This window comes from Rhinatrema bivittatum, chromosome 16 (assembly GCF_901001135.1).
Source record: "Rhinatrema bivittatum chromosome 16, aRhiBiv1.1, whole genome shotgun sequence".
NCBI classification, from domain to species: Eukaryota; Metazoa; Chordata; class Amphibia; order Gymnophiona; family Rhinatrematidae; genus Rhinatrema; species Rhinatrema bivittatum.
Window position 1 is genome coordinate 19330355 of NC_042630.1, and position 24657 is coordinate 19355011.

The window sequence follows — 24657 nt, forward strand, 5'->3', positions numbered from 1 at the left end:
TCTTTCCTCTGGAAAAGGTTTGCGTCTTGTGCATTACTTAGAACTTTGAATGCCTCCGTTATATCCCCTCCATCTCTCCTCTCAGGTCCTCAGGACTTACCATAAGGAAATATTTCTTCATAGAAAAGGAGGAAGATGCATGGATCAGTCTCCTAGTTGAGGAGGTGAAGGCTAAAAACAGCAACATAATTCAAGAAATACTGGACAGGTACAGGGGAAGCCTGGGACAGGCACAGAGCACCCTCAGTGGAGGGGGTAGTGAGGAGTAAAGCGTGGGCTGGGTCCAGAGAAACCTTAGGAGAAGAAGGAGAGTGAGGGGTAAATCCTGGGATGGATACAGATGCTCCTCAGTGGTGGGGGAGTGAGGGGGTAAAGCCAGAGACAAGCACAGAGGATCCTCAGCAATGAGGGATAGTGCGAGAGAATGGAGAGAACCTTTTTGCAATCCTGGAATTTCGTATGTAAGGCGGATGGCTCGTCTTGCATGGGCTTGTGACCTGACAGCACACCTTGCCTATACTGGGAGTCTTGGGTTTGCAACTGGGCAGGTTTCAGATTAGATGCACATCCCACCTCTTGCAGACAGCAGGGGCACCAGCAGCTGACACATCGGAGGGGTCGGACGAGATGGATAATCTCCCGGTCCGAATTGTCGCAGATCTTCATGTCAAACGGGCGCAGGGAGCCACAGAAATTGCGGGTGCAGCAGTCTGTCTTTTCCTTAGCAAAGAAGATCTTCTGACCCATGCTGTTCCGGATTTCATATTTGTTTTGGGTTTCAAACCCAATGAAAGCTGAAATGGAAAATATCCCATGCAGTTATTGCCATCCATCCAACTCATGACGGTCAGCGTCTTATGCTTCATCCCAGTTCATCATCCCTTCTACCAAGCCATCCAACTCTCTAGCTCCATCCCTCCTCCGTCTCTCTCAATTCCTACAGCTATTCCCTCCTATGCCCCATATAGCAAGCTCAGTTCATCTTTCTATCCATATCTCCATCTACTTATGTCCGTCTGTCCATCCATGCACAACAATCCTTCCAACCTCCATGATCTATCTATGCTTACCCTATCCACTGATATCTCTTCATCCATCCTTGATCTGCTCATGCTCACCCTCAACCCAACCATCCACCCTTCACTTGTCTCCCATTCAACACCATTATCACTAGAAAGTGCAATACCCATACAATGGCTAAGCTTAGTAATAAAAATGTTTCAATATGGTGCACCAGCTGTTTCCGTACCATCATCTTAGCCAACATATGTACTCCAATCACGCCTTGCAGACATCATCATTAGCTGTAGCGCACGGATACGTATCCATGCATGTATCATGTAGTACGCCTGCACGTGAGCGAACGCATTCACCACGTGCCAGGAGCAGCCACATTGTGCAAGAGCCCCGTTCCACCATCCGAGATCCATGCCAGAGCTTAAAAACATTTTTTGGGTTCTTAGTGGACAAGAGAAAATTGGTTCTTACCTGCTGATTTTCATTCCTTGTGTACCACAGATCAATCTCCCTTACCAGCAGAAGGAGGGAGAAGCTGCTGGTACATAAGACAGCGGGCCACCTGCAGTCACTCAGTATAAACCGTACTCAAGCAGAAAACTATAATAAAACACAACTGCCACCCCCTCTCTCAACCGAGCAGGGGCAAGGAAGCCCCTCCCCCTTCAACTGAAGAGAAGAATTTGAACCCTATAAACAAAGAGTTTACAGTGACCTTTGTACACGCAGAAGAGCGCGGTCTTCCTATCCAGGGCGAGGCTCGGGGACTGAGAAAGGAAACTGCTGCACCCAGCACACACGTTCGAGCCCTAACCCTGCGACGGCCACTTGCTCTGAGCTCTTCACACTCTTGGGATTTCTTAAACAAAGCTGACAGTACTCGGACCTCCACCAGGAAACGCTCGGAGAAGACCTGGAAGAACAGCACCTTGTCTTATTATTTTTCCTTAAAAAAAAATATGGGGGTTGCACTCCATTCTTGCAGCAGGGCACTCTTTTGCAGTTAGGGACCTCCAGCCCCTGCAGCTGCTGTGAACTGGGGGAAAAACCCCCTAAAAAACCGAAGGGGATTTAAAATGGGAGGAATAGCTTTCTCCAGTCCCGTGACCCCCAAGAACCGCGAGAGCAGGACAGAAAATGGCCGCCATTGCCAGTCTGCAAGAAACGCCCGCAGAGTCTGCCCCGGAGTCCCGGCACGGTAGGGTGTTCTCAGCAGCTCTATTTACTGTATTTAGGTCTGCGGGATCGCGAGATCTCCTCCCTCCGCCTGTACACAAGCCCGGAGGTTTGGCCTCATGAACGCCACGCAACAAAAAACGTCAGCGGCAGCTGCCGTGCTCCCAATGCCACACGGGCTCACCTCTCCCTGTGCGGCAAGGAATGCTCAGTGCCCTCCCAAACCTGTACTGAAGGCCGAATCAGTGCTCAAGCTCCTCCTTTGCCGGTGTCCCCGCGGCTCCCAGCCGCACAACACTGACCTCCCTCCCACACACTTTTTCTTTCGACAACTCTTAAAAAGGGAAATATCCTAATGTCAAAGATTTCAGGAGTAAAGAATCAAGTGACTACTTCCCGCTGGTAGCCTTCATCTAAGGCCAAGGGAGGACACCGTCAGCGGGAGGGAGAAGAGGCTCAGGGATGAGGCAGCCAGCACGGCAGCAGCGGCTTTCAAACCTTCCTCAAAGTCCGGGCACTAGCCAAACTAAGGACCACCGATCCCTTCCTTGCCCATGCAGGGGGATGGCCCCAAATCAAGACCCAGTACCCCGGAGGAGTAAATGTCCATCTTCAAAGTCTGTCTGCAGGATTTGCACCTCTACCATGCGCTGGAGACAGAGAAATACCGAGGCACTGCAGGTGGCCCGCTCTCTTGTGTAGCAGCAGCAGTACAGTAAAGGGTTTCTTCTCTGACTCCATCTGCTGATAGGGAAGGAAAACCCATGCACCTGGACCGATTATGGGGGGACGACAGGGAACACGGGTTGCAAACGAGCATCGTGCTCCCGCAGAATGTGGCCAGAAAGTTTGCAACCGATTTCAACGAACCAAAGAGAAAATCCACAGAAGCTGGGAAGGGATGGCGGTGGTCACTTGGACTGCACGCCTGACATCTGTGCAGTCACAGAGACCTGGCTCAAAGAATCAGACACCGTTCTTATTAACCAACTCCCTACCTCCTCCTACGAATTCTTCTCAATCCACAGACCCAAAAAAAGAGGAGGAGGAGGCCTCTTGCTTGCAGCCAAGAAATGCCTAAAGCTCAAACCCATTCCCATAGCCACTCCACCCAGGCTAGAGATAGGCCTTTTCAGGTCAGACACCTTGCAAATCTGTTTGATATATGCTCCTCCCACATACTTAGAAACCAACCCCTCCCCCCTAATCGAATTCATCATCGATTGGATAAAACCAGACATCCCCACATTCATCCTTGGTGATTTTAACATCCATGTTGACTCTCTCCCTCAATCGGCTGCATGCGAATCCTTACTACAGTCTCTACACGCCTTTGGATTCCATCAAATCATAACCTCTCCCACACACAAAGCGGGACACACCCTTGATCTAATATTTGTCAATTCAGCTGTATGTGCCACCAACCAACCATCCTCCACCCCTATACCATGGTCTGACCACTTTCTGATAGAAGGACTTTTCTCTATCAACACCACTCCCCCTAACAACAATAATAACAGTAAGACCATAACATACAACAAACCCTGCCCCAGTGCCGACCTAGCGAATGCTCTAACCACCGCACTATCCAATCTAAATTGCTCTGACCCAGACTCAGCCCTAGCATCCTGGAATAACATCACAGGAGACATCGCCAATAAACTCTGTCCAGTCTCCAAAAAAGTTATAAGGAACTTCCCAAAACCCACCAACCCATGGTACACCACAGAACTGAGAACCCTAAAATCTACTCTTAGGCAAAAGGAAAGACAATGGCGCAAAGACCAAACCCCTCAGAACTCCGCAGCATACAAATCAGTCCTCCACAGCTACAGACTATCCACCCAAAAACATAAACGAGATTATTACGCTAAAACAATGTTCTATTGTTACCTGTTTTATTGTTTCATTGTACCTGTTTTATTGTTCAATTGTTTCTATGTAAAGCCCCCTACTCTTTGGGCATTTAAAAGTTGTATGTAAACCGGATTGATTTGTAGTTCCTACAAGAACTTCGGTCTATAAAAATTAAAAATAAATAAAAAATAAATAAATAAAAAAATCCATGACTACAGATTCAACCCCAAAACACTCTCTTCCTACGTCTCTGGCCTCACGACTCCTATCCCTCCTACTACACCTGACTTCGATGACTCCGCCAAATGCGAGGAACTAGCCAAGTTAAACAAAATTGCAACGCTCCTAAAGAGATTCCCCCCTTCCTCGAACAGTCTCACACCCACCCTGCCCATTCCCTCTTCCCCCTCCCAACCCTCAATGCCTACTCTTAACTTTACCTCCACCATAGAAACTCAACCCTCAATGCCCACCCTTGACTTTACCTCCACCATAGAAATCCAAACCATTTTCAAAAAACTCAAACCCTCCTACCACCCTGAAGACCTCATACCCTCCAAAGCACTTCTAACCATACCCAATGCAATAACTAAAGCCGTAGCAGATATTATCAACTGCTCGATTGCACATGGATCTGTTCCAGATGCACTCAAACACGCAGTGGTCAAACCCCTCCTTAAGAAACCTTTGCTTGACCCCAAAGACCCTGCTAACTTCCGCCCAATATCCAACCTCCCCTTCATTGCAAAGCTTTTGGAAAGAGTGGTTAACCTCCAACTCATGAACTATCTGGAAGACCACCAGATCCTCCACCCTGCACAATTTGGTTTCAGGAAACACTTCAACACTGAATCCCTTCTGCTCTCCCTTTCAGACCACCTCCTCAGAGGCATGGGTCAAGGCCATAGCTACCTCCTTGCCCTCCTCGACATCTCATCAGCCTTCGACACCATCAGCCACCACCACCTTATAACTCGCCTGGAACTCATAGGCATCTCAGACCTAGCCCTATCCTGGTTTAAATCCTTCCTCTCAAACAGAAAGTTCTCAGTCAAAATCGGGAACTCCACATCCACACCTCAACCCCTCCAACAGGGAGTCCCCCAAGGCTCATCTCTCTCGTCCACACTTTTCAATATTTACATCACCCCTCTCTGCCAACTCCTCTCTCATCTCAATCTCAAGTTTTACCTCTACGCTGATGATGTTCAGATCATCATCCCCATCCAGAACTCCATCTCTGACGCACTAGAACATTGGGAGAAATGCCTTACAGCCATCAACTCCCTGCTCACTAACCTACACCTCGCCCTCAACACGAACAAAACTGAACTTCTACTCATCTCACCTCACTCTGCCCCCGCATCTCCCCCATCTGGTAGCTCCAAAATCCACCTCCTCTCAACACAACCATCTGTGAGGGACCTTGGAGTGCTCCTTGACCACCAACTAAGCATGAAGAACTACATAAACTCCATTCTCAAAGCCTGTTTTTTCAAACTCAATGTACTTAAAAAACTCAGACCCCTTCTCCACACCCAAGACTTCCGTACAGTCATACAGGCCACCATATCATCCAAATTAGACTACTGTAATGCTCTTCTTCTAGGACTCCCTTACTCTTCCATCAAACCACTACAAATGTTACAACATGCCACAGCGAGACTCATTGCAAACTCTCATAAATACGACCACATCACCCCTATCCTTAGAGACCTACACTGGCTCCCCATAGCCTCTCGTATTATCTAAAAAACACTCACCATAATGCATAAAGCTATTTACACCCACAACTCCAACTGGCTAGACCTCCCTTTCACAACCACCCAGTCCAATCGACCAACTAGAACGACCAATAAAGGCACCCTAGTTGTGCCCTCCCTTAAAACAGCCCATCTCTCCTCTACACGTGACCCTGCTCTTTCCATAGCAGGTCCCACTCACTGGAACACACTGCCGCCTGACCTACGCCTTGAACCATGTATAAATAACTTCAAAAAGAAATTGAAAACATGGTTATTCAAACATGCTTACCCAGAATAAAAAACTCACACCGCCTCCAATAAAAAAAAAAAAAAAAAAAATAGACTACATTGCGTCTATTCCATCTTCCTCATACTGAGGAACCACATGTTGTTATCCTCTCTCCTCGTTCACACCGAGGAACCACGTTAATGTTAAAGTTACTGTTATTTCTCATCTATCCTATTTAATTATTTACCCTCCTCCCAGTTTCTAATTCCCTGTTAAAATGTAATTTCCAAACTTTACCAGTTTTGATGTAAACCGGCATGATGTCCACAACTAATGCCGGTATATAAAAATGTTTAAATAAATAAATAAATGATTTTCTGGGGATTTTAGGGGACCTGCCAGATTCCTTGCAGGCCTGGAAAAAAAAAAAAAAAAAGCCACCATGGATTTGCCAAAAGAGCAGTCTCTGAACAGAGTGCTTCCTCCTCACCCCTCCCAGCACGTTTTTATTTTAGGTGGGAGGCAGGGAGAATCCGGAACCAGGCAGCAATGGATAGAAAACAAAAGAAAAAACCCCCAAACACTGCACAATGAAGTAAAGCCAGCGGATCTGATGCTCTCTCATATCCAAACCCCCCAAATCCTGAAATCAATAGCCAAAGTCTGAAGGAGCCAACATCCGACCCATTGCTCTCTCCCCCCGTTGCATCTTTCAATAACTCCTTTAGCCAATGAAAATTTAAAACCCCTACGTTTTGATTTATTAAACAGAGATGGGAAAATCATCTGCGGATCAGATTCACTCTAGCCAGGAACCTTTGGACGGGGGGAGGGGGGAAGGGAATGGGCGTTACACAGTAACTCATCCAATCTGCTTCTCTACTTCGGTTTCTTTTCCTTAATTTCCCCCAGCGTTTTGGGTGGGGAGGGGGACTTTTGAATGCTTTTTTCTCCCCTCCCCCACAATGAGGAACATTTTCGCGAGGTGCACCGATGGCCTCTGCCTCTTCCGGTCAGCAGAAGATGCCAGGGCCCTGCGATGGCGTTCATGCGGCGTCAGGGACTGCTCGTTGTGCGGAAGGGAGGAGAGCAGGACTCTGGTTTTTTTGTGGAGTGGGTGGAGGGCTAGGCCTTGTGGTTTGTCCTACTGGCTCCTCCACGATTTTGTGGTGGGCTTGCACATCACCTGGGTAGAGGGGCAGTCCTGGTTTGCAAATAAAATCAAAACAAAGAGACAGAATGGATTTCTTACCTTCTAAGAGCTCGACTTTCTGATGAATTAAAATCTGGTCAAGCTGAAAGCAAAGAAAAACCAAAACACAGAGAGACGAGTTAAAAATAAACCACAAAACCAAACCAAACTGTCATTTTTGTTTCTGTTCAGAGACGGAGGGTGGTGGGGTCATGGTCGTGCCTATTCCCACAAAGATTTCGGCAGCTCAGAGGCCTCCAATTAAACCGTCTCGTTTCAAGTGATCTAGAGGGACTACCCTGGGTGTAGACCCTCAGGGATACGGGGGCAAGATCAAGCAGCCCCCCAAAACAACAATTTTAGTACACAAGATACAGGCCCGAGCTAGCTCTGGAAATCAGGATCTTTGTGTGCCTAAAGGTAACTTCATTTATTCCCCACCAAAAAAAAAAAAGGGGGGACATGTACACGCAGAGCTGTCCGCAGGGACTGGTGTGCTCTTTTCAACAAATCAGGTAAGGCACAGAGATCTTCAACCCGCCACTCCCCCCTCAAGCAGCTCAGAGTCCCCTCCGAGTACGTGCGGCTGAGTTGGGTGAAACTTTACCTGCTCCACCTTCCAACGCACCCATTAATCTTTTGAAAATTCGAGAGGACATTTAGGTGCTTTCTGAAGAGGATTGGATTCATTTCACCCTTCAAATGGAAGCCCAGGATAGATAACAAAAGACAGGAATCGACCCGAGAGCTAGAGATGGCCGGGGAGGGCAATGTTTGAAGTTCCACACTGCGCTGCGGAGGCACCGTGACTCCTGGCCAGCCCTGCACCTCCTGCTTCTCCTAAATCACATTATTCCGCCTCTCCCCTCCACCCCCACGCCATAGCCACCTGGGTAAACTGGTCAGAAAGCGCGGCTGCCGTGGTATGGAGGGGGGGTGGAGGGGGAAGAGAGAGAGAGAGCGCCCTGCAGGCTGGCAACGGCACCAAGAGGTCTACAAAATAAAAATCGAAAGCCGCAGCCGCCCAGCTCAAGTAGAAAAATCACAACCATGGTCGAGCTGGAGGCGCTTAACATTACCGACTCATCGGTATCCTAAGAAGATGCTGAAGTCACCTCGGCATCAAGATTTTAAGCAATGATTCTGCGAGATATTTCTTTATGCCAATAAGAGTACAAAATGCTGAGAGGAGACAAAAAATAAACGACTCACTTAAGCTTTGCAGTTCACAGGAGGGCGGTCCTCCAATGCGAGCCCAACAGACAAGCTGATGTCCAGATCACAAACCGAAGACCCATCCTAGGCTAATGCCGGCCAAACACTGGGGGTGTTTCAGTGACAATCGCCTGCCTTTTTGGATCTCCTTTCAGCATTTTGGACTTTTGCTTAATGTCTCCTAAAATAAATATGCTAAGGTGATTTAAGCAGCTTTCTAGGATGCCAATGGGGTCAATTTTGAGAGTCTCTAGCTCTTTTATGGTCATCATCAGCACTAAGATGGCCCCCGCTGGCTCCGAGCCACCAAGTGAAAGCTGAGGCAGGCCTGGTTTTCTCCCCCCCCCCCCCCACCCACCCACCATCCCATTATATTTATAAGCTTGGGATTCCTGCCACGCGTAGCAGAATTGAAACTACAAGTCCCAGAATGCACCGGGGGTAAAGCCAGGACTGCCTTAACCCGACCCCTGAAGGAGTTAGTGAGAAAAGCGCACCTGTGTCAGATATTCCAGTCCAGGCGGGATGCTCGTGGCCAGCGGCATGTAGGGAGTGATGGAGGACTGCGGATCCGCTGCCGGGGTCTGCTGTGGGGTTGACGACGACGCTGACCCCGGATACCTTTGTGGCGGGTGCTGATAGGGAGCCATGCCAGCCCCCGGGGCAGAAGGGTAGACATGGAATCCGGGCGAGGGGGCAGGCTGGTTGGGGTCGGGATAGGGGGGCTGTTTTACCGGGTAGGGGGGCATAGGGTACCCTTCGGGCTGTGGGGAGGGGTAGCCAGGCTGTGGAATGGGGTAGCCGGGCTGAGGAACAGGGTAGCCGGGCTGAGGAACAGGGTAACCTAAAAATAAAAAAAATTTTAAAAAAGCGTTTGGTTATTTGTCCCTTGGATTCTCCTTGTACAGCTGATCAAGACATCAACACTACGCTGGGTGATTATTTCCAATGAGATTAAGCTCATCATCTTGTATAGTGCTACAGGAATACTGGTTTAGGAGGTCCTTCCATCCGCCCCCCCGCGCCTGCCCCTGGAATTCACAACCCAAGTTACAGGATAACAGCAGTGGCTTTCTCCAGGTCGCACGGTGAGATTGGTGGCAGGTGTGGGATGCGAGGCCGGGTGTGCAGGTGTCACAGCTCTGGGCTGAGCCGCACTGGGATCTATTAACAGCACTTTGGGTGGAGCTGCAGTAGCTCCACTTCCTCACAGAGGCCGAAACGCTGCCTTGCTCCTAATGAGAAGTTGTTATTCCTGGCTGGCAAATCCCATCCCCACCTTTTCCCTATAGACTTCTCCCAAGGCAGCTCCCTGTAACCTGGTCCATCATGGTGAAGGGAGAGAGAGTCACAGCGGTGGCCGCTCTCCCCGCTCCACGGATCCAAATCCGTCGGCAGTGTCACAAAATTAGAGGCAATGGCATTTTCCCGAAACGAGAAACGGGGCCTTTCACTGCACTGGCTGCGGGGCCGCGGAACACGCCGGACGCAGATATTAAGAGAGAGGGGAATATACGTTTTAGGGGGGGGGGTGTTTTACAGAAGGGAATTGAAAGTGGATATTTTTAAACGAGCGCGTGAAACTTTGCTTGGGTTTTATACTGTTTTACTGCGAACGTCTGTTTGCAATCCGCAGACTGTTTTTCCGTACGCAGGGGAAGGTAAGGGCCACGAGTAAAAGCCTCCCTTTCGGTTTCGTGCCAGCCCTGGACTTCCAGAGCACCTTGGGGGGAGGACTCAGAAGGCGGGAAGAGGTTTGTGACATAATAAGAGCAGCGGGGGCGACCGTTCTTCGCCAGTGGGCGACGAAAGTTTTCCTACTGGGCTGCAGCCAGGTACTCCTGGTGCCGGAAAGGAGTGCAAAACCGGCTGTTCTGCTCCCCCGATCCGGCTCTGCCACCAGGGACCAAGCCAGACGGCCGCGCTCAGCCACCGTGCGGGCGGAAAACGTTCACTCCGGCGGGTGTAGCCGGCAGACGCCCTTCTTAGCCGGCTAAACCAGTTTGAAAACCAAAACCTTTTGCCAGCAAAGTAAATAAAAGGGAGGAGGGCGGAAAAGATTGAAAAAGGTGAAGGGCTTAAGGTTTAGCTTTCAAAAAATTTACAACAGGAATCGCAGGAAAAAAAGGGGAGGAGGAGGAGAGACGGCGAGGAGGTGGCAGCTAACGATCTAAAAAAAAAGACAGCAAAAAAAAAAAAAAAAACCAGTGCGACAAGACAGCGGCCAGAGCAGGGGGAAAAGGTAGAACGGGCAGGAAGGCAAAGAGGAGGCAACAACGCCTTCTGCGCAGGCGGCTGGCGAGAGCCCGCAAGGGGCACTGCCCTCGGCTCCGGAGGCGGGCGAAACTGCTCCGTGAGCCCTAGCAGAGGGGACTGGAGGACCTAAATAGTTACAATTTTAGGAGGGATCAGGGAGAAATGACAGAGACATTCAGGGACCTCAAAAGATACAAGCAATGGCAGAGGAAACGTCACGGGGTGAGGAGGAGGAGGAGGCAGAGAAACAGTAAGGATCCTCTGGCCACGAGGATGCGAGGGGAAAGGCCAGCAGCGGGTGGACGCGTTGATAACACGTCAGGAGCGGGCAGACGAGACGCGGCCTCGCGCCCCTCATCTCCCGCCACAGCTTCCCGTTTCTATTTTAAGGCCCGGCACGTTGGCTTCCCCCCACCCCAGGAAGCGGAGCGGCCAGAGAATTGCCGGCTGTGAACAGCAGCAAGAGGCGTTTGCCTCCAGACAGCGGCGTGAGCAGCAGCATCGCGGGGTAGGTGCCCCGGGGCCGTGGGAGCCTCCGCCCCCCCCCAGGTAGAGGGCTGGGATGTGCAGCTCTGGAATGCGGCGGGACCGGCTGGGCTCCTGTCGGGGAGGAGAGCGCTCCGGGTGCGCATCTGAGAGATTCCCCTGCCCCTCCCCCCCTCAAGGAATCCACCTGTCCTTCCCCCTCTTCTCTGGGGCATTTTTAGCCCTTTTTCTTGTATTCCCTCCCATCTTGCACCATCTTCTCTTTTTAAATCTTCCCGGCCCCCTTCCCCAGGAAAAGAATTCGGCCCGTGAGCACCTCATCCAGAAAGGTCCTGGCCCCGGGCAGATATTTCGGCCAGGCCTGACTGGGCGCATCTCCATGGTTAAACTACAAATGTAATACTATCATAATTTTAGTCTGTGGCCACCAGGAACACCCCAGGAGGAGATGCCGGCAGCGGCCCACCCTCTGCCCCTGTCACTAGATGGCCCAGCCTTTTCTGGCCCCTCTGGCACCGCTCCAACGCTCTCCTGGACGTGCACGAGGAGACCAGCCGAGGCGTGCCACGACGGCCCCTCTCCGTTCCATCAACAAACCCGTCCTGCTCGCTCTGGCTGGCCCACATCTCCCCTTTCCACTTGTACCCCCCCCTCTCGCAGGCCTGCCCCAAAGTGGCTTACGGCCAAGCCAAATAACAACGCAAAGGTGCACGATTACAATGCAAGCGAGGCAGAACGAAACCACCACATCACAAAGAGCTGCCAAAGTCACCCAGAGCAACGACCGTGGCTTCCGTGGCATGACAGGCCGCATACCGCACGGGGAAAGGAAGCGGTCATTGTGTCTCACTGCCCATCAGCGGGGTGTGGGGGGGGGGGGGGGGAGAGGTCTGTGCAATAAAAGCAGCGGTTCGGCCACGAAACCTTTTATTCTACCACGGGGGAAAAAAATGCCTGCGAGAGCTCGCCACGGCATGCGGGCCCCTCGTCTTCTGCGAGCTTTAACGGAACAGATGGCGCAGTTGCCTCTTACTTCGGCTCATCTCCCACCTGCCCTCTGGCACAGCAGCAGAGAGACGGCAAGACAGGGAGGTAAAACTAGGAGCCCACGAGGTGAATGGAGCCCTGCTCCATTCACCTCGTCTTACGCCCCCGGGGAGCCTCTGTAATAATTGATTTAGCCTTACAAAAGGAAAACAAAAAAAGGTGGTGGATGTGAAGGTGTGAGGAGCCTTCATCACAAACCCCCTTCTGTCTCTTACAGACATCTTCCTCCCCTCCCCCAGGGATGGGATTGACTTTCAACAGGTGCGGAAGGGGGAAGGGGACACGGGCATCTGGAGGGAGGGAGGGGGGGGGGGAGAGAGGAGGGGAAGGGAGAGCAGAAACAGAGAGGGAAGGTGAGGGGGCACCGGTTACCTGGAGCAGCCATGCTAGCTCTGTTTATCCGAGGGAGAGGCCTCTCCGCTCCCCTCTAGCGTGGACGAGTCTCGTGGTTTCCCGTGGCAGCCGACCTAAGGCTCCCTGAGAGAAGGCAAAAACAAAGCCAGGAGATGAACAAGGGCTGAGCCAACCCTGCCCCGCAGTGCAACCCTCTCCCAAGGCGCAAACGCATCCCGGCCCAATTGTGGGATACGGGAGCTTTGAAAGAGAGCTCTCTAGGAATTACCCGTCCTCACCGCGCCCGGGCCACTGACCCCTACCCTCTGCGTCTCGGGGGCTCTGTTAGGAAAGCGAAAGTGCCACCCCCTCAGTGCCATCAGCTCGGAGACCCGAACCGGCAAACTGAAGGCCCAGGCAGGTCTGACTGGCAAGGGGCTTCGTGCAGGTTGCCCCCCTGTGCCCTCGCCTTCAGTTTAGAGCTGTCACTGTGTCTTAACCCCTTCCTCCCCCCACCCAACTCTATACAGGAACTGGGATGGGAAGTGTTCCCGGGACCCTCAGGGGACCACACGCACAAAGCTCTCTGCCCGGCCCATCCTACATCTTTCCACACTGGAGCCTCAGCGGACAACTGGAGCTCCTGACGCTTTGGGGGAACTTCAAACCCTGCGATAACCCTCCCAGGCACTCCTTCTTCCTTTTGTTTCAAGACACGGCGGCAGATTTTTTTTTTTGGTTGAAACAAAAGCCCCACCACTATTTACCACATGTTACTGTGCATGTGGGCCATTCCCCTCCCACTCCTGTCATGAGTTTGCAGTAATCTCAGAGAGTGAGAGATTGCTGTCCGCAGGCAGACGCACACACACACACAGACACCAGCAGACACCGGCACACACACACACACACACACACACACACACACACAGACACCGGCACCGGCACACAGACACCGGCACCGGCACACACACACACAGGCACACACTAATGACATGCATATGGCTCTGCACTGGGATCCCTGGGAAACAAGGCCCTTCCTATGCCTCTCCTAGACCAGTTCCAGCTGGCTGCAGGCCAGAGACTCAACCACAGAGTACCCCACACGCCAAGAAGACTCCTGGACCCAGCCATGCACAGAGGGGTGCACTCACCCCAGCTGCACATGCAGGAACGCATGTTCAGAGACATCACACAGACTCCCAAACACTTCCATCGGCTTCAGGAAGGCCAAGGCTCTACCCAATGGAAACTGCTAAAGAGCCATCTTCCATCCCTCCCGCACCTCTCCCTGCTCCTTCAGCAGCCAACATTTCTCTCCCCCCCCCCCCCCCCACCTGAAATTCAATACCCTGAGCCTGCCCCTGCCCTTCCCAGCAGGGCCAGGGAGGGGGAGAGGGGGAGGCAGGAAGGGAGGAGAAGACTCCCAGCAGCCAAAGCCTCTGAAAACAAAAGGATCGGAAAATGTAAGGAGAGGAGCCGGGGAGTGTTCCAGCCCAGCTCCCTTCTCGCCATCCTCCACCCTGCTCCCACTACAATGATGGGGGGGGCAGAGAGGGGGAGATGAGATTAGGAATCCTGCCTGGCGCTAGTCCTCAGAGCTCCTGCAAAGACCAGGGGACATGCAACGAAGTTACCGGGAGATACATTTAAGACAAATAGGAGAAAATATGTTTTTACTCAACGCATAATTAAGCTCTGGAATTTGTTACCAGAGGATGCGGTGAAAGCTATTAGTGTAGCTGCATTTAAAAAAGGTTTGGAGAAGTTCCTAGAGGAAAAGCCCATAAACCATTGTTAAGGTGGAGTTGCAGAAATCCCCTGCTTATTCTTGGGATAAGCAGCTTGGGATCTGTCTACCCCTTGGGATCCTGCCAGGTACTTGTGACCTGGATTGGCCACTGATGGAAACAGGATGCTGGGCTTGATGGACCTTTGGTCTGACCCAGTATGGCAAACTGTATGTTCTTATGCTCATCTTGAAGCTTCACTTCCCTGTTGGCTGAAATGCTGATTCATAAACTCTTTGGGAAAGGGACCTTGCATGCCAACTGTATGTGCACTTATCTAGAAAGCTCTTGATCTGGAACTCTTTGCGGCAGAATTACTTGTGCAACTGTCTATCTTTGTGAAAGCTCAGGAGAATGCACAACTGTCACCACGGTGCAACACTCGCTGAATGTACAACTGTCTAGTGCTGTCACCTCATGCTTCTCTGGGTCACTGTGCAAAAGTTGTCATCCCCCACCCCGTCAGGCTGCTGTCATGCAGCTCCTACCCAGCCAACAGTCCTGCTGTTCTCCCAGGCATTAGGCGCGGAGAAATCCAGAGAAGCACGAGGAGCCAACGACAGACAGATGGACAAACAGCCAGCGCTGTATGGAGCTTACATAATAACACAGCCGCACACGCGAGCATTTTGCCTCTCTGATGCGAGGGCTCTGAGAGGTCGCTTGGCAGAGGACCCCTGCTTCGGGATCCCAGACTCGGATATCCCAATGCTTAGTGCTTTTTTTTTTTCCAGGCTTGGAAATTTAACCATGAGCTCACATTTCTGGGGTTACTGCTGCTGTACAGAATTGTGCCAGTTCTCAGCCCTGGGGTCCTGGACCCAGAAAACCCGAGTCTAGGATCCCTGCATCCAGGAGCCCCAGATCTGACACAGCACGACAGCAGCCCCAGAAATGCGAGTTAACTTTACGCCACCTCTGACCCGGGAGTTACGGTGCCAGCATACGAAGAACGTGAGCTAAGTCCTCAGGGTTTTACTGCACCTCCCCTGCATTGAGGAGCATTAACACGGGATCTGCACGGAGGAGCACTACTCTGTGAGCACGCTGCGTGCTAAAGTCCTCCACTGACAAGCAGGGGCCGACGTCATCCGATGGCGCCAGAGGGACCCTTCTCTCCTAGCTCAGCACCGCACAGGCGCGCTCTCTCAGGAGCGCCAGCGGTCTTGTGTGTCCAATCTTCCGCACGATCGTGTACCCATTCTGGTCTTTTGGTGCGCTGTACTTCAAAGTTTTATCCCTTCAAACTCACTTTGAGTTGCCAACAGCACTTTCCAGCGCTACTGGGGGAAAAAGAAATATAGAATTATGTCCTGCTCCCAGAAAGTCACCCCCAGTGGCTTCAAGGACCGTGTGCGTGGCCGCAAGATGTCCATCACGGATGGCCACGATATTTATTACAGTCGTCTGAGACCAGAGCACAACTCAGCCAACTGCTAGGACTGGGACTCACCGAGATCCCCAGAAGGTGGAGGAACTTCACCGGTCAGTGAAACACGGAGCAGGGATTTCTTTGGGGTCCCGCCACCCCAAGACAAGAAGGAGCTCCTTGAGGAACGATTCCCCCTCCCCCCCAACTGCGGTGCTGCTTCCCAGTACTACTGTAGCTCAAGCAAGACACGAAAGCATCAAGAGCAGGGGCGGTGAGCCCCCTCAGCAGCGCCGTGCATCAGAATTGGCAGTGCACTTGGTGCCACAAAACATAAGTCAGCACCAAAGCTTGCGGCATACCAAGTGCCCAGTGCCATCAATGCCCCGGCCACTGGTGCTGTTCATGCATCGGCTTCACCACCTCTGTCGACACATCCAGCCTCAGCATTACCGACGCTTCATCCATTAGAGCCATTGGCACACTGCCCCCTGGCACTATGGTCCCTGGCCCCCCCATCAGTGCATTTGAGGCACTCAAAGCTAGAACGGGCTCTGGGGGCTGAATCATGACACTTACCTCCCTCCATCCCACCTTCTTAATCAGGAACTTGCTTTGGAGACTACAGATCAGATATGCTTCATTGTGCCCTGGTCGCTCTGCAAGCACTAGAACAGTGAACCCTGGAGAGGGTCCTCTCTCCTGGAGTCCAGTAGGAGCTTCACAAGACGATCATCCTATACTGGCAGGAGAGGAGGATATTGCTTCCCCAACTTCAGGTCAGAAGACACGTCAATCCAGAGATCAGACGGCTGAACTGGTGAAGAATTTCTCTGCCTCATTTGCAGTCAGGAACAACCCCTTCTGTCCAGAATTTCAAATTTGGTTTCCACAAGGGGAGTCCATCTCATCTTCACACCTTATGGGCTTCCATCAGAGATTCTATAGCCCTCAAATCATCCCCTCTCTGCAGGGGAATCTAGCCTGTCTGTCTGAGAAGGAAGCACAGGACACCACCAACTGGGGTATTCTCCAAGATTATTCCCCTTTGAGATGACAGAGGTCCACACCCCAATCACCTTCAACTTCAGTGGGGTCATGTGTTAGTGTACCTTCGCCTTTTGGTTCCATGGAAGGATCCCCTTACCATATTTACTGTTAGAAAAGTTATTATGTAAAACAAGTTTCTTTATATTTACTCGGTTAATCTGTTATACTATATCACGTCACCAAAAGGCCTGCCTTTGAGACATCCGGTTCTACGCAAACTGGTGTGATATTTTGAATCGAATATTGGCATAGAAAAATAAATAAATAGATAAATCTGCCAATGCATTCTCCTCTACCAGAAGAACTCTCATACTCAAAATTCCTGGACTAGCTGAGCAAGGCGATAGGCGTCAACGACCAGAAGGATAAATATCTATACATCAAGATCTTTGGACTACCTCAGATTCTGAAAATGCCTTTGAAGCCTGCAGTGATCCAGATTCATTCAATTCTGTGGGATCTACAAACAAGAATGTGAGCGAGTTCATCCTCCTGTCCCTCAATAGCCAGAAAATTGAACCTGAAATACAGAGTAAAACAAGCTCCACTACCATCAGTCAATGGTGGTGGAGTCATCCCTGAAATGAACTAAAAAAAAAAACAAAACGCTAGAATCTTGTTGGACAGTTTTGGGAAGAGGGTCTTCTAGAGCTCCACATTGTGGATGGTACAATACTTACCCAAGTGCATCGACAAGCTGAAGCCTCTGGTACAGGTTCTAGACAGGGAGCGGGAAGACTATCAGCAGACTGTTCTGGACACAACAGAATGACATCTTCAGGCAACGTTATGAATCGCTCCAACACCACAACAAGATCTTCTGTGGCAGCCATCGGAGCACACCAGATGGCTTAGTTGAGTATGTCCATGACAAGTTGACTGAATCTCTTTGGGGTTGTACTCAGGTCAGGGAAACAGTAGCCCAGAATAAGGAGCAATGTGCTGCCATTCAGGTCCTAACAATGGGAGATATACAGTCCTTACATGGCTTTTAAATGCTCCAGATAAGACCCTTCCGCTGGTTTCAACAGTACCGCATACCACATGTTCAACCATGAATGCAGCTTCCTGCATGTGTATGTCCACATAGGCTAAAGACACCACAACAGGCCTAGCCTAAAGCTTGGCCTAGTTTATGATGAGCCTTATTCCTCAGGCTACAATGCCTCCGGCAGGGGGAGGAGACAAGTGCCGTCACCACCGCATTCAACTTCCTGCATCAGCAGCTAAGTCCACGCTGGCTGAAAACCGGCTACTGGACCAAGACACACCTCTGAGGGACCACAAAAATCACCTCAGGAATTCTTAACTGGGGGAGGGACCATTTGGTATCACCACAGGAGAGCAAGGAGAATTAAGGAATTAAATTTGCCCTTCTGAAAATGAAGCAATCCCCACAGGGAGATGCACGTCCACCATCTGCTGGAGACAGAGAATACTGGCGCACTGATGTCACTGCAGGGGTATATATATACTGTGACATCAGTCTGCTCCGTTTCCATCTGCTGTTGGAGGTGTATAACCCACTTGTTCTGGATTCATCTGACTGGATGCTAAGAAATTAGCCATGCTTAATACTCTCCCATCTCCCTGGAGAGACAACTACCTAGCGGAAGCTAAGCTCTACAATCAACTGAGGGGAGTCCACAAAAGCAAGCCCTGGAACTGCCACAGATGCACAGTAGGTAAAAAACAAACAAACAAACAAACAAAAAGCTTTACTAAGCTAGAGAAATGGGTCCATTCAGTGCAGGATTACATCACCCACGTGCCATGGCTAATTAATCCTGTTGTCTGCAGAGAACCTCGTTTGCAGTAAGTAAACTTCCTTTACATGCACGAAAAATGCATAAACAGTAAACAAGTGTTCAACCACTGCAGATTACATTAGCCTCTCTGTGAAGCAACTGAAAACCATGCAAAAAAAATACATATATATATATATACATATATATATATATATATATATATATACACACACACTCAGCAACCATGTAGCAAATCTGTGCTAACTGCCAGGACTCACCTACCAACAGTCCTACCTAACAAAAGACAGCGCTGCAAATATCAAAGCTGGCCCCGGAACACCAATACACCTCAGGCTGGGAAAACACAAGAAGCCAGACTGCTACAGGTCTCTGCACAGGAGCTGCACCTTAGCAGAATCCCTCCCCTTGGTCACACACACACAGAGAGAACAGACAGACAGACTCCTCAACCAATACAGAACAAGAAACAACAACTGAGTCAGACTCTGCCTTCAAAGCAACACCCGAGAAACAGAAACAGAAGAGCATTTCCTCCTACCCTGTGCAAAACCCCAAAACGGCACATTTCCTAGGAAGAGAGAGAAAAATCAAACATATCCCACAGAAGAATGAGCAGGAACAACTCGGGTCCAATCCTGGGAGGAAACTGCAACAAAGTATCAATCGGGACCAACCCAGGAACCAGGGAATTGTCTGTTTCTGTTCCATTCTGTTCTCTAATTTTATTTTACTGTTTTCTCTATTACAGATATATTTTTTCTCACTTTTTTTTTTAATTTTAACCACTCAAAGGACTACAGCACCAAGTATTTTTTCCATAGATATAAAAATGGGGAAAATCCTTTTCATACATTCTCGGCTTTACATATTACTTTGGCAACACCTGTACCAATTACCAGGCCACTCCATTGTCCTGAGTCCGAGTGCACCCAAACACAGAACCACATACATACAGGTGGTAACAACCCTGGCTGGGAAAGAGGAGCGCTCACACCTCTGTCTAGGAACTCTGGAGAGATGCCTTAGGAGGGGTGCAGCGAGAGGAGCAGGAGTATTTATCCTTAATATAAAGTGATACTGTGTAACTCATGTATGGGAGACAGTGAGGGGAGCAGGCATTTTATCCTTAATAAAAAGTGATACGGTGTAACTCATGTATGTGGGACAGTGAGGGGAGCGGGGATTTTATCCTTAATATAAAGTGATACGGTGTAACTCATGTATGTGGGACAGTGAGGGGAGCGGGGATTTTATCCTTAATATAAAGTGATACGGTGTAACTCATGTATGGGAGACAGTGAGGGGAGCAGGCATTTTATCCTTAATAAAAAGTGATACGGTGTAACTCATGTATGTGGGACAGTGAGGGGAGCGGGGGTTTTATCCTTAATATAAAGTGATACGGTGTAACTCGTGTATGTGGGACAGTGAGGGGAGCGGGGATTTTATCCTTAATATAAAGTGATACGGTGTAACTCGTGTATGTGGGACAGTGAGGGGAGCGGGGATTTTATCATTAATATAAAGTGATACGGTGTAACTCGTGTATGTGGGACAGTGAGGGGAGCGGGGATTTTATCATTAATATAAAGTGATACGGTGTAACTCGTGTATGTGGGACAGTGAGGGGAGCGGGGATTTTATCATTAATATAAAGTGATACGGTGTAACTCGTGTATGTGGGACAGTGAGGGGAGCGGGGATTTTATCATTAATATAAAGAGATACGGTGTAACTCGTGTATGTGGGACAGTGAGGGGAGCGGGGGTTTTATCCTTAATATAAAGAGATACGGTGTAACTCGTGTATGTGGGACAGCGAGGGGAGCGGGGGTTTTATCCTTAATATAAAGTGATAGGGTGTAACTCGTGTATGTGGGACAGAGCAGGCGTTTTATCCTTAATATAAAGTGATACGGTGTAACTCATGTATGGGGGACAGTGAGGGGAGCAGGCATTTTATCCTTAATATAAAGTGATACGGTGTAACTCATGTATGTGGGACAGTGAGGGGAGCGGGGGTTTCATCCTTAATATAAAGTGATAGGGTGTAACTCGTGTATGAGGGACAGAGCAGGCGTTTTATCCTTAATATAAAGTGATACGGTGTAACTCATGTATGGGGGACAGTGAGGGGAGCAGGCATTTTATCCTTAATATAAAGTGATAGGGTGTAACTCGTGTATGTGGGACAGAGCAGGCGTTTTATCCTTAATATAAAGTGATCCAGTATAACTCGTGTATGGGGGGCAGTGAGGGGAGCAGAGTTTTACCTTTAATATAAAGTTTTGAGGTGTAACTCCTGTGTGGGTAGTAGAGGGGGCAGTTAGGGCACAGTAAGGGTAAACACACAGAGAACCGAACAGACTCGGCGGCGCGCGCGCGCGCACGCCCTCCCTCCCTCCCTCCCTCCCTCCCTAAGCAGAGACCATGGGAGGTGTCTGTCGCCCAGAAATCTCTCCCCCCCGGGCGCGCTGGCAGCCAAATGCCCCCATTCCCAGGCCCCGGTCAGCACATTCCCCCGACCCTGCTGCAGCTTCCCCTCTCGGTCTTACCTCTCTCGGCACAAAGCCCCGGAAACCAGGGACGCGCAGGGCCCCCTGTCCGCTCCTCGGTCGGCTCCCTTCCTGCCGGTGGGGAGGGGGCGGGGCTTTCGGTATCTGCTCCCGATGGGTGGGGACTGGCGCGGCCTCACCCAATGAAACGCGGCTGGGGGGGCGGGAGCGGGGCCGGGGAGGATCAGCGATATTTGATCCAGGAGGAGGAGGAGGGGGTGCGACCCTGGGAAGCCCAGGCAGGGATTTGTAGAGGAAGTAGAAAAATGTTACAAAAGCCCAACCAAGAAATCCCCCAGACGTGCCCTGGGCTGAAGCCCAGCGGTGAATCGGGCCTTGCAGCGTTTCACGTTCAGCTGGGAGTCTGAAACACGTGGACTGCCTGCCGCTTCCTCTGCTTTGTGCTTTCTTCCCGAAGTTAGGGGCGCGTTTGTTTCTGTAAAAAATCTCCTCCTCCGCCTTAATCACTCTCAGTCACGCAGCCCAGGGAACTGGGGGTGCTGCTGTACTGTTTCTCATCGTGCACCAGTTACTACTGCAGGTGAAACTGGACCTCAGGAACATTCCAAGAGACCCAAAGTCTGCAAACAGTGCGAACAGCTGAAGGGAGATCTGGGGGCGGGAGGAGGAGACAGCAACACCCTGAGGCACCCAAAGTCTGAATACAGCACAAACTACTGAAGAGAGACCTGGGGGGAGGAGACAGCAGCCCACCAAGAAACTGAAAGTCTGACTACAGCACAAACAACTGAAGAGAGACCTCAGGAGAGGCAACAGTCAAGCAAAGTCTGAATACAGCACTAACAGCTGAAGAGTAGAGGACAGCACCCCAAGACAGTGCTAACAGCTGCAGAGAGAGAGGCTGGGGAGAAAACTGTCCGTGCCCCTATGTGTTTTCAGATACAACCGGTTTATTTTTAGCCGGGACGCCTCCTCGACTTGGCACAGCTCTGGGTGTCACAGAACACTGGATCAGACTGGGTGGAGTCACCTTGCAGGGAATGGGGCACTGGTTAACCCTGCGCCAGGATCTCTCCCCTACCAGGAAGGGTCAGTAGCTGGGGCCTCTTGCCTGGTTAAACACACATTAGCCTAATGAATGTCTTCTTGTCTCTACCCCTGGCTCCCAGCTTCCCAAGCCATGATGTGGGCCCTTGCTACATCATTTTCTTCTGGCTGCAAAGCTGAGGCAAACCGCCAGGTCCTTTCCTCACCACCCCCATTGCCTCCGTCATGCAGGGAAGGCCCAGTGCAACCCCTACTACACCCAGGCCAGCTCCCACAGCTGCAGCCAGGCAGTTAAGAAAATAAGAATATAAGACCTGCCATATTGGGTCAGACCAAGGGTCCATCAAGCCCAGCATCCTGTTTCCAACAGTGGCCAGTCCAGGTCACAAGTCCCTGGCAGGATCCCAAGGGGTAGACAGATTCCAAGCCGCTTATCCCAAGAATAAACAGTGGATTTCTGCAACTCTACCTGAATAATGGTTAATGTCAAATTTAAGCTCATTCTGCTTGGAAGCCTTCTGCCCTATTGCTCTCCAGAGAGGAGTCTTAGATGTTCTCACTGGACCCTTTTGGACTATTCCTCCCCCGGTGGAGGCAAAGTCGTCGGTGACGCTGTTACAGCCACTGAATCGACCAATCAGAAGCGCAGTGGGAACGGAGGAGGACAGAGACCAACCAGCAGTTAATGCAAGATTTATGGTAACCCTGGGGAATCCGCACAAAAATGCAGAGCCTGCGGTGCTCAGCCCACCCAGGAACGTTTTCCTAAGCTTGGCTTCCCGAAAGAATAGGACATCTCTCACCCAAATCAGGTGAGCCCTTTTGCTCTGGCCACAAGCGAAGGGGACAGCAATGCCACGTCTCGGGTCCTCTCTGCTACTTGTGGTTGACGCTGCTCTTGTTCTCTCCCTTGCTTTCACACAGATATTATTATAGCCCTTTTTTTTTTTAATTTTAATTTTTTTTTCAGAAAGGCGGCATGCTCTGCTCGTGCCTGTCCACGGTTTTCCTTATTTTTCCAATCAACAATAGCAGCCTTTGATGCACAGCTTGGCTGCTTCCAGGCTAAGGAGGATACCCGTCTGTGCCTGGAACACGCTTTGGGGACCAGTCATGGTCAGCTTTTTATTCTTTGTTCTGGTAAGGAGTTTCTGCGGGTGGCTGTTAAATTTACTGGATGTTCCTGAAGTTGCAGGCGTTATTCCAACCTAAATGAAGCTGCTGCCTTTCAAATAGAAGAAAAAATAGTAAAGATGGTAAAACAGGGGGACTTTTTTTTTTTTAGATATGTTAGTGATAGAAGGAAGTGCAAAAGTGGCTCTGTGAGACTCTGAAAGGGAGGAATATGTAGAGGCTGACGAGGAAAAAGCAAAATTGCCTAACAAATATTTCTGTTCCATGTTCACTGAGGAAAGGCCTGGAGCAGGACCACATAAAACGAACACAAATAAGATTGGAAGTGAGGTAAACCTCAACTGATTTTCAGGAGCTAACGAAACTTAAAGTAGATGAGGCTTTGGGGCCGGATGGGATACATCGGAGGGTACTAAGGGAAGTTAGAGGTGTCCTGGCAGCTCCGCTGGTGACCTTTTCAATGCTTCCTTAGAGTCTGGAGGGCTGGAAAAGGGCGGATGTGATTCCTATTCATAAAAGTGGAAATAAGGAGGAGGCTGGGAACTACAGGCCGGTCAGTCTGACCTCTGTGCTGAGCAAACTAATGGAATCGCTGCTGAAACAGAGGACGGTGCAATTTTTGGAATCAATGGATTGCAAGGTCCGAGGCAACATGGTTTTTACCAGAGGTAAATGTTAGCAGATGAATCTGATCAATTTTTTTGTTTGGGTGACCAGAGCGCTGGAGGAAGGGAGAGCGCTAGACGTGGTGCACTTGGATTTCAGCAGGGCCTTTGACACGGTTATGCGCAGAAGACTTATAAATAAATAGTGCCCCTTTGGTATGGATCCTAGAGTGACGGAGTGGGTTAGAAACTGGCTGAGTGGGAGGCAACAAAGGGTAGTGGTAAATGGAGTTTTCTCTAAGGTTAGGGGAGTGTTACTAACGGTGCGTCTCCGGGGTCGCTTCTTGGACTGGTTCTTGTCAACATTTTTGTGAGTGACATAACGGAAGAGTTGTCAGGAAAGGTTCTGTCTTTTTACCAATGATACCAAGATTTGTAACAAGGTGGACAGCCAGGAAGGAATGAAAAACATGAGGAGGCATCTAGTGAAACTCGAGGAAAGGTTTAAGCTCTGGCAGCTAAGAATTAATGCTAAAAAAAATGCAGAGTAATGCTTTAAGGATCCAACAACCCAAGGGAAAGGTTACAGTATTGGAAGTGAAATTCTTATAAGCACGAAGAGTGGGATCTGGGGATAATTGTATCTGATGATCTTAAGGTGGATAAAGTGATGGTAAAAGCCAGAAAATTGCTCGGCTGCATAGGGAGAAGAATAGTCAGCAGTTCTGGAGACCGCACTTTCAAAAGGATATAAACAGGATGTTGTCGGTCCAGGGGGAGGCTACTGAAATGGTCATTGGTCTTCGTTCTAAAGCATAGGGGGAG

The 24657-nt window shown here is 50.2% G+C and overlaps 1 protein-coding gene across 4 annotated transcripts in view; it reads right to left on the reverse strand.

Annotated features, from left to right (window-relative positions):
• The window catches only part of LOC115077971 (phospholipid scramblase 1-like), a 33279-nt gene extending 12092 nt beyond the window's left edge, over positions 1-21187 (reverse strand). Inside the window, exons 1-5 of one of the 4 annotated variants that reach the window (XM_029580455.1) lie at positions 21086-21187; positions 12593-12697; positions 8929-9275; positions 7277-7319; positions 574-794 (exon numbers count right to left, since the gene is read on the reverse strand). In XM_029580455.1, coding sequence (XP_029436315.1) covers positions 574-794; positions 7277-7319; positions 8929-9275; positions 12593-12605 — 624 coding nt within the window. In that variant the 5' untranslated portion in view covers positions 12606-12697; positions 21086-21187. Of the gene's footprint in view, positions 1-573; positions 795-7276; positions 7320-8928; positions 9276-12592; positions 12698-13707; positions 13818-17442; positions 17464-21085 lie in introns of those variants that run through there. The other 3 variants (XM_029580457.1, XM_029580456.1, XM_029580459.1) reach the window with 3 other exon arrangements.
• Between the last annotated feature and the right edge of the window lie 3470 nt (positions 21188-24657).